At 33.0% G+C, this 11249-nt stretch overlaps 1 protein-coding gene across 1 annotated transcript in view; it reads left to right on the top strand.

Moving 5' to 3' along the window:
- Smp_076950 overlaps nt 1–9921 on the top strand; it is a 17841-nt gene extending 7920 nt beyond the window's left edge. Inside the window, exons 5-8 of the mRNA XM_018790936.1 lie at nt 2240–2424; nt 5751–6055; nt 6988–7223; nt 9192–9921. Of these exons, the coding sequence (XP_018645945.1) occupies nt 2240–2424; nt 5751–6055; nt 6988–7223; nt 9192–9425 (960 nt within the window). The 3' untranslated portion in view covers nt 9426–9921. The remainder of the gene's footprint in view (nt 1–2239; nt 2425–5750; nt 6056–6987; nt 7224–9191) is intronic.
- The last annotated feature ends 1328 nt before the right edge of the window (nt 9922–11249 follow it).

The raw sequence follows: 11249 nt of genomic DNA on the forward strand, positions 1-11249 counted from the left end.
TTTCATTTCTGAAAATTTCTCATTTATATACAATGTTCATCATACATACAATAGTAGTATGTATGTACACGTACAAATAGATAGACTTATGGTTACTGTGACTTATTCATATAATCGACTTTACTTCTTCCAATGATAATAATACTAATAATATTACAATCAGTTATGTATATTTACCCTCTTAGTGAATACATAGATAAGATTGTATACATTTACGGATATTTTTTCCCACTTTTGCAATTGTATTTCTCTTTACGTTAGTACTCCATACACTTAAGTGATTGTATTAATTCAACTTATTAGACGTCACAACAGTACCAGAAAGAGCATTCCAAACATCACAAGCAGTTGTTATGATCTAAGACTCAATGTATCTACTATACACTTTCCTAAATAACAAAAGCGACTTGTGTCTTTAAAGATGAGTAAAGAAAATTCAGCAAAGAAATTTTTCTTTTTGAAAATTTAACTTACGTAGACTTTATAATCGTATTTTTCGGTAATTCATTTGCTAAAAATAACAGTCCGTATTGAAGTAGAATGTTGAAAAAATTGAAGTGGCACCGTGTTATAAACTGTTTACAAAAATCAGATATTGAGGGGAAGCTATTCAATAATCCAATGGCTAATTAAAATTCGTAATAATAACTAATTACGAAAAGTACTGGGAGGAAGTAGAAGGAAAAATATAGATTGTGATGGATAGAAAGGATGATTAAAGCCATCATAGAATTGAAGGACGGAACATACTGTTTTTATAAACAAAGGTTAGTGTTGAATTATTAGATAGTTAGTTTTTAGCCTCTGTTGTATATTTGTATGTTAATTTTTATTTCTGTTGAACTGTTTCTTCCGACAGTATAAATGATTTTGAAAAACGGTTCTGGTGAAGCAGTATTCAGAATTAACTAGTCCCAAGACTGAGCTTTTGATTGACTTTCCCAGTTTTTTACATCACCAGGCAAGATTATATTAGATGTTTTTTGAAAGAAAGGGCGATATAACTTGTTCCGTATGAACAAGTAAACTGATAGACCTACATTGATTTCGTTTAAAGTGGGAGCTTGTCCTTCACATGACTACGAATCAAAGGTCGGTAAGAGAAGACAATGCGAAGTTTAACCGAATAGAATGTTTTTCTCAGTGGTCTCAAAAGTCTTTAAATTGAATGTTCGTAAAGAAAGTCCTCTTTTTGCTACAGACATTCCTTCACATTTTCATTTTGGTTTCAGATTTTTCCTAGTAAATGTATGTGAATATCCATTGTTGATCAGTATCTGCCTTAGTTTATCGGGTACTATGTTGACTGTAACACGAGTACAGGATCGCTTACTCCTCATGCATAGAGAATGGATCAAGTTACTATTTTGCTCCAGAGGAACCCAACTATGAAAATTTGTGTAACCACTATTCCAGGTCGGCTCTGTACATATCAGTTCTTTTAGAAAACCATCAGATTTTCCTTTTGGATAAACATATGAGAAGTAGAACTCTGGATCCGACTTCGATCTCATCACGAACTTAAGTCATTGATAGAAACTATTATACCTGTCCAAGACGTCGTTAAAACGAATATTTTCGTCACAAATAATAAAAGTAACATCTAAATATCTTTTTTATAGGAAGAGGCTATCAATTATTGGTTTCAGGATAGTGATTTAGAGATTGATAATAAAAACAGTCAGCTAGAAGTGGACTATGTGGCTACCCTATCAATATGCTCTCGGTTTGTCTATGGAACTTATTAAATTTGAAGTTAACAGCTTGAAGTGTTCACACTCTCGGTTGACGACATTTGTTAAAGCACTGTAATCATTAGCTTTGTGTCCGACTTAAATGTGACACATATCGAATATTAAACAATGAATATCGCAGTAAATACTCCGCAAATTAATTATCAAATATATATATCATAAACACTAGTAGGAATAACTGGAAATCTGTTTGTTATCTGATAAGATTTTTGGGACTTTTAAACGCATTTAAGCAACCGTTCACGTAGGAGTAGTTGCTTTCTTCACCTTAAACATCCGGTTTGTAGATATTGTCACCAACATATTTTAAAAATAAATAATTGAGCAACTAATGACTTTTTGTCGCATCTGTATCAAATGTTTAATTTACCAAAAATTAGTATTTCAGTCATCAGTTGTGCGTGTACTTTTTCCCGTTTGTGTACATTGTTATTTATGTGATTTTAAAGCTAAATCAAGGTGTTTATTTGTATTCTCATAATTAGGTTTGCTTCTGTCCTGCGGATGCAATATCTGGACTAAAACTAATCGAGCAAGGTCTACCAAGAGAGAAACTTGTTTTCATTGGGGTTCTACTATTACCGCTTGAAGTGATTCTACCACTACTCATTACTCAAGTGACAAATGGACCGAGATTATTGAAATATTACACATGGGCTTTTTTACCTCGGTAGGCTTTTGTTGTGTATAGTCGTTTTTGAGTGTATCTATGTTATAAAATCCAAATGAACAGGTTCTCGATTTGTACTAAAGTTTACGTGATTGTACCTTTATTATGAGAGTAGTTGTATTTTCTAGTCCTATTGTAGTGAACAGAACACGACCGGGGACAATCGAATGTATTTAAGCAAAGATTACAGACCATCTCAGTAAATTCTGATAACCAAACAATGAACAGTCAATTTGCAAATTAACAACCAATTGTTTCAATCTTCACTGTTTCTTCTCTAATTCCATTGCTCATGCATTTTCCAAACGATTGCGCTTCATTTCAGTTCTTTGCTCATCGGTCTTCTGCCAAAATACATTCTATGTCTGACCCACACCATATACTACTTATATGGATATAAGTAGACCACACCACACTATTACTGATTAATTTGCCTAAATTGTTTGTAAGATTGGTGACCTTTTATTTAACGAATGACATGGGGTTCAATTAGTAACAATCAAGACCCTAACGCCCGTTGGTCCTCGAGCTTCCTCCCACCCATTCTCCGATCAGAGGCTGGAGGTATCAAGCCGATTAATTCTCTGTCGTACTCTATTCAATCATGACTCGAAATCTATACAGTAATATACTCGAAAGAACATACCAAATAGGAGCCAAAAATTACGATGTACACGCAACTTAGTCACAGGTGATATGAAACCGGAGCAATGGGGAAACAAGTAATTAATGGTAAATCTGGAGCATTAAAACATATGATAACGATTTATGGGTCAAACAAAAGCTTGCAAACAGGAGAGTGCAAAAAATATTTGAGCAGAACAGCATAAATTTATTGTATTTTGTTTGTTTCTCGTCATCTGCTTACAACCCGTAATATTTTAAAAATCAGATTACTGATATGAAAGAGTTTAGCTGGAAATTGCTATGACCACATATTGGTATAGTACAGTAAGGGTATCAATAAATGTAATAGACTAAATAGAATATCGTAAATACATATTTTATGTGAGAGAGCATTCTACAACACTGATAGTAACAAAAGTCCATTAGGTTAGGAACAAGTGGTTACGTAATGAATAAACGCTGATAATATGCAAGAATAAAATGAGTGAAGCTCAATTAGTTAAAATAAGATTACCATCCTAGAAATCGGTCAAAATAAAAAGACATAATGATGTCATTAATGAGGAAGAAAGAATCGAAGAAATCCCATGATGTAGTGGAAAAAATGTTATCAAGGTAAAGAAAGAATAATGACCATCTTATTTTGAACACGTACATCAGGTTTCTGACTACTGATAGCGACGGCCTTGGCAAACCTCCTAAGACTAGGGCTTGGATGTTTGTTAATCAACCTTAAAGACTAAAAATTACTGACCCAATGTCCTGTATCCATGATATGTTTAGTAATTGCTTTCTTTAAAGTAGTTCTTTCTCTTGTTTGGAACATGTTTAGAAAATCTGTTCGGCCAATCTAGCTGCCAATCTAGCTGCTTTGTCAAGCATATTCATACTTATAGATAAAGTTAGTGGTAACATGAAAGGGGTACTTGTCAACCTTTGATCAGAATCTTTTATACAAAATTAATAGTTGTAAGCAGCTGACGAGAATCAAACAAAATAAAATGAATCCCTGTTATGGTATTAAAATATTAAAATATTGGTTCGTACTCTCTTAAAAATGATAAAATAAACCATGTGTGTGAAACAGGAGAGTATAAAAATACAATAATTCAAGGATATTATACAATATAAATATAGGCGATTATTTCCTGTATAATGGGTAAAAAAGTTCAATCTCTTCTATATGACAATTTATAAACAACGGCATTATTATTATTATTATTATCTCTTAGTAAAATTTGAGAACCATACAGTAGATACTTCATTTGCAAAATGACCATTAGTCGTCTCCGACTTACTTGTTCTTTCGTTTCTATATCAATCACTCTCCGTCCTCGTTCTCTTCTCTTCAATCTTCTCAACCTTCTGCCTCCAGGCATTCCACTTTCGATTGGTGATACATACTACTTATATCTTTCGACATCAGTAGCACACACCACACTATATATTTATCACTAACTAGAATCGTAGATATTACTTTATTAACTATTTATATTAATAGAGATTTACTATGTAAAATATCACAACGAATGTATTTTTAACACACTTTTGGAATTGTGAAGATCTATAAAATAAATATTGAAAGTTACTTGAACCGTGATCATTATTCATTTATTTTCAATCTCAAAAGTTCTCCACTGTATAACCTTTTTCCTTGCGTAATAAATTTATACTGATTAAGTTATATTATACAGCAGTATTTTTTAAATGAACAAATTTCATTGTCACTAGATATCATTTCTGCTAAGAATAGTGATAGTGGAAAATGTAATAACCACTACAATGTTTCTGCTTAAGCTTTACAGTATTTAGATGTCTTTTTAAAATAAGCGAATACGTTGTACAACTGAGGTACATAAGTAGCTAAAAGTAATCTGTAATGGGAAATGTTACTGTGGTATTTTACAGCTGAAAAATGAGTTACCCTCCGGGTGATTGAAAACGCCAGCAGATCAAGCATTGAATATGCTTTAGAAACAGTGAATGGATATCTGAAGCAGAGATCCGTCAGTATCAATCCTGTAGTATTTTTCTCTGTCCTGCATGTGCTATTTTAGCTATAACCTTGGATCCTAAGCCTTAACCAATGATACGCTCGGACTGTAACAACTAACCTTGAATTGATTCCAAGATGTTAAGTATTATTGGTCCTTTGATATGTTTTCCTTCTATCCCCAGTTGAGTCCGAATAAGAGAATGAAGCAGGCAAGCTTCTACTACTGTAGTTCAAGCACCTAGTGTATTTGTCTCAAACACATTAGTTTATATATATGAATTATCAGACTGCAACAGATCCCAAATAAGTGATCATATTTTACACAATCATCATATAAGTTACAGAGATTGTAACAAACGGCACATAATTAATTAGAAATAACGAAAGAATAATAACTCGTATAATAATAGTTTCTAAAGTCAACGGAAGCTTATAACACAGGGATTATATAGATGTAATAATCCAATTATGTAGTAGCTATATAATAGAAGCATAGACAATAATAATCCGTAAAATAGTTCCAAAAATTTCAACTTCCTCAATACTTACCCCTATATAACGGAATAACTATTCTCTATACTCTTTTTTATCCACTTAAGTTTAAGCAACTACATAGTATTTTATCACTTTTGTACGTGAGCCGTCGTATACTTGATTTGCTCACAACTATTAGTTTCTAATTGTAAAAAGTGTTCTCTTACAGTTTACTTCTAGCAACATTATCTGTTCCGTTGATTTATTTTGCACCGTACTTTAAAATTTCAAATCAAATTCATTCAATCATTCGTAATAATCATACATTAGAAGAGTCAGCTCCCATCCTTGAATCAACTACAACTCATGCATCATTCTCATGGCTTTTCTATGGTATCATGATTTGTCATTTGGCTATTTATACAGTATTCTCTACTGTGATGTTTATTACTCAAGTATCATTTCATGCAAAAATAAGTGATCCAGCTGTGGGTGGAACTTACATGACGTTGTTAAATACTGCAGCTAATTTAGGTTAGTTCATTAATATTTTTGTTTTCTGTTTCTTTTCCCTCAATAATCCATTAAATCATGATAATTGCAATATTTTTTTTCTGCAAATATTCTTTCATATTGTTCAAAATGTCTGCATGACTTTTACTGGGTTGGAATAAAATGAAAAGATCGATATTACTACTACTGTTTTCATTTACGTATGTCATTATGGCCGAGTCCTGTGAAGACTGCTACTGATTTTTCGATTTGAATCTATTTTCACTTGTTTCAGTTTAAGCTGTTGGGTAATATTTCTTACTTTTCTTGAATAATTACAGGTTACGTTGATTTAGATCACTAGTTAACTTTAGTCAGACAACCACTGAAGATCAGGAAGCACTAGAAAGCTATATCATCCTAGTGTGGAACTCCTCAGCAGCAAAGTATTTTGACGGTCCATATATAGGAACGTTTTCAAGGTCCGTTATGTCTGAGTTTAGTATTACTTTTATGAATTTCTAGTGAACTATAGAAGTCCATTGTTTGTACTAATTGGGATTGAGATCCTTTCCGAGCAGAGAACGTCTATACTTAATTCAAATTATTATCAATAAGTTGTGAAAAACTGCTTACTCGATAAATCTATCATTTTTTGTAGATTTTTTATTTTCATATAAATATACACTTTTGAATATGTCTCTTAAGATTACTTACACCAGTAAACATAGTGTTTTGACGATCTACGAAGTCAATTATGTCTGCCTAAGTCAGTCTGCACAGTTGGTTTTGACTCCTTCATTCATCTGCTTGATCGTTTCATGGCTTAGTAGGAGAATATATCTCATAGAGACGTCTCTGATATGTATCATACTTAATCATTCATGTTACATAAACTAATCTTTATTGTAAATCTTATCCATACTATTCTTTATTCAATAAAACATTTGTCGTTAACTGTTTTCAATTCATAGCTACAAGTTTGCCGAATACTCTATTTTTATCACTCGTCGAACCACTCACTCTACGAGTATGCTCTGGAGCTGATATACTAAAAGCTGGGTTATTATCTTTACGAACTGATTCTATTCAATCTGTTAATACAATGAATATAACTCATCCTATACAATATTCAAAAGATGAGATTTATAGAAATGGACAGTTATGGTTGGCTAGTAATGCTACCTGTGAGAATTCTAAAACTATTCAGGTAAGTAGTATTGTATAATGAGCTATAAGAGGTGGCCTTAATTTTTCTTTTATTATTGCCTAAATTTACATAAAACTTCTTTTTCAGAAAAGCGTCCTCAAAACAAGAGTAATTTTGATACTAAGTTTTAAAATTGATCTCAGTGTAAAGTGTGATCAGTAAACGGACGCATCAATGACAACATGAAACGCTCATCAACCTCATTGACTCTCTTTGTCTTTTTACGACTATGCCTTGCTTATTCATCAATCACAATTTTATGTCTATCATTAACGATATTAGGTTTTAATGACTAACCTCAACCAATCCACCATCATTCGCCACCGTCCACCATTGTTTTTAGTGAGTAGCTACCTCACAATACACACGGTTGAACTCCAATGGTCACGGCTTCTCACTAGAGCTCCAGGAAATACATCTTGATGCCAGTCACCCGTGAGCACTTGATTCTTATAATCAGGATGGGGGTTTGTGGAGATTGTAGTAATTTGATAGTTGAATTCATCAGTCGATTAAAGCTAGATCAACAGTGGTGGTGGACAAAACGGCCGTCTAGTACTTCCAGGTTTTCGATAGTGATCTAGCTTTAATCGACTCATGAATTCAACTACTAGATATTACGTTTGCTGGCCTATTTTCCCTATTCTCTAGTTACTGTTCTGTATGTTATTTATGTCTCACTTTTCTCCTGTTTAATAGACTGTATTAATTGTTCATTTTGTATACTAACAGTATTAATTTACGTTTTAGGAACAGATAAAGTTTATCAAGCCAAATAGCTTACTTGTTCTGACGTTGGCTAAACTGAGACTCTGTGTTCGACAATCTGGAGAATAGTTTAGAATTGCATCTTTAGGAAATAACTTCCTACATTCAGTGCAAATGATAAAACATAATTGTTCACCTAATATGCATTTGCACTAAGCTTCATTTTCTTTCTACCGATTTCGTGTTTGTCTAATTGATCTGTTTTAGTTGCTTGAACTTCATATACATGTATATTGTGGTTGTTACGGATAACTGAAATAATAATAACCGTAATAAGAGTAGTAATAATATCACTGAATGAAGGGTTTTGTTGATGTCTGTTCTTGATTTCACTGAGAAAGTAAACAGTTCAACCGAAAGTCTTATTTTTGTCCAAGTTTATTGGTCTGAAAATGTTTATCACTTCTCAACATCAGTATGATGGTTTTCCCAGAGTGAAAGCATCTAATTATATACCCAATTTATAAGAACTCACGTCTAAATTAGAGCGAATAGTTTCACAGTATTTGAGCACAGAGCTGATGTAAGACATTATATAGGAATAATATATTTGTAAAATTTCAGCAAATGAATTTGTAGTAAATCAGGATTTACTACAAATTCATTCGCTGAGACTTTACGAATATATTATTCCTATTTAATGTGTATACCCAATTATCTGTTGTTTAATTCTTGCTGGTAAAGTCTCAAGATATTTAGTTATTGTTAGATTTTAGTTTCTTTCTTTAAAAAATATACGCGACGAAATCTTGCTGATTCATATTTTCCTAGTGACTTTTTCTGTTATCTAGTTGTCTGTTATCAATTTTCAGTTTTCTAATTTTGTTGTGTCCAAGGTCACTAAGCGTCACTACGTAAACAGAGTTATTCTATTTCAATTTTTGACTGCTGTTCGGAATATGAAGCTGTCCTGAAAGTTTTGTCTTCTTGTCTTGTAAATTATCGATATTGTAGTGTTGTTGTGTCTTAGACATTCGGTCTCTCTGAGTTTCCATTCGTTCTCGTTCATATCACATGATTCTCAATTGTTCAAAATCAGGAATTATCATAAACCTTAATCGTAATCACATGCAAAAACTTGATAACTTTTATCGTTAAACTATCTTTTGATATAATTTTAACTCGGTGCAAATGTCATTTTTAAAAATTTGCGCGGGTTACTCAAATTATAGTTTCTCGTGTTTTTTGTTTTGTTAATAGGCTTGTCTTGATATCAGTGGGACATGTTCAACATTACTAGACGGTTTCTATGTTGAAGTTGGATTATGTTTACTTTTTGGACTGATTACATTCCCAACAATAATACTTCCTTATGCTAATCATCTTGACACTCAACCAAATGAAGCGTTTACTTTTCGTCCTTCATCATCGTCACTAGCCAGGCATCAAAGTAGAAGTGATAAAAATGAAACAAAAAAAACTAGAAAGGATTGAGAAAAATTTTTGGAACTATAGGATGATTTGTTTACTCTTTTGTGAATATAATTTCCACTATGTTGCGCTGTTATTCTGTTTATTTTCCCGTATTTTTTTCTTGTTATTTACATCTATGTGGATATTATTTTACTTTTCACCTTCTCTGTGAATGCTTTTTCCCCGAAATATTCATCGCTGTGAATTCGCTTCTCTCTAAGATGTAGATTTATAACTTATACACACACACACGCATACATGTATGTATGTCCTATCCTTCCCTTTCCACACGATAATACTGGTAGTTTGATATTTGGTTAGGCGTAAAATGTTGAAGTTCATTATTACATCTTAATTGTTTTGTTTTATGTGTATACAAAAAGGTAATTTTAAATTTCACGTTTATATATTGTTATTTATTTCATAATATTACTTTTATTATTTTTGTTATTTACATGTGAAAACTTTCTGTACCTTTTTCTTCGCATTATATCCGTGAGTGTTAATAACCGAATGGAAAAAAATAAATTATACAGAAGAATCCGTGCATTTTTATTTACTTATTAACATTTCAATTTTATAGTTGAAAGCATGAGTTAGTTAAAGCTAGACCACCAAGAAAAACCTGGAAGCACTGGACGACCGTTTCGTCCGATTGTTGGACCCCTCAGCAGTGCGCATCCACGACCTCGCCTCGCGAGATTCGAATCCAGGACCTACCAGTCTCGCGCCAGAGCACTTAACCGATAGACCACTGAGCCGGCATCCGATGGCGTTTATGTCTAAATTCAACCAATCCACGAAGTTGAGCAACCGTTCACCAATTGTCTTCAGTGAGTTCCTATCTCACAACAGACGTGGTTTGAACTCCACTGGCCACGACTTCTCACTGGAACTCCAGGAATTACCTCTTGAAGCCAGTCACTAGTGAGCATATGATTATAATCAGAAGGGGTTTTTTGTGGAGATTTAGTATTTTCATAGTTGACTTGTTCAAATAGCAACAGACGAGCACGAGAAAGTGTTATTGTACGTTTAATATACTTTTACAGAAAGTTTATGGAGGTTACATTATAAACTAAGTTTCGTTAAACAGTCGTAGGAAATCGAAGCTCACTAGTCAGATGGTTCTTCCTAGTATTATTATTCCACTTAAATTAAATAACTTCTCTTAGACCAATCCATATTCAAGCATATATAGTCTGTCGTGTTATTTTTGTTATTTCGAAAACGGAAAGGAATGGAGAAATCCTTCCGTGATAATTTTGATGTCGATTCATTTCCAGTCGGTCCTGACAAACATGTCACTAAGTTATCCTTTGCTTTATTTTCAGCTCATGAGAATTAATCACTTTCTTTTAGTTTTAATTTTTCTGTCCCTATAATACAAATATCTGAATTGGTAATAGATTCCTGATTCAAAAGTTTAATATTTTTCACAATAAATATCGAGGGATACCCATTTTTGATATTTTCTTCAAGAGGCTCAGTTCAGGATTACAAACTCTTCGTATTCGCGTAGCGAGCGATATGATCAAGTTTTGCCTTCGACTAATGGGGACCTAGCTGTGGAAACTTGATAGCTGGTTATTCCACAAGGGTTTCCTGTAGATGTCCCTCTTGTCATTTCTACATCAAAAAAGTGAATACTTTGTTTTCAACTTCAAGTGTGAAATTTATTGCTGAGTGACAGTTATCAGGTGTCTTTAGAAGATAATTTAAATCGTACTTGTTGTCAAAAATAATAGAACTATCCACGTACCTTTTATACAAGTGGAAGTTGTCGATAGTCGTTTTAAGTTGGTTGTTTTCTAGACTGGCCATGAAGCAATCTTCTGGTAACGG

Source organism: Schistosoma mansoni (genome assembly GCF_000237925.1).
Source record: "Schistosoma mansoni, WGS project CABG00000000 data, supercontig 0013, strain Puerto Rico, whole genome shotgun sequence".
NCBI lineage: Eukaryota > Metazoa > Platyhelminthes > Trematoda > Strigeidida > Schistosomatidae > Schistosoma > Schistosoma mansoni.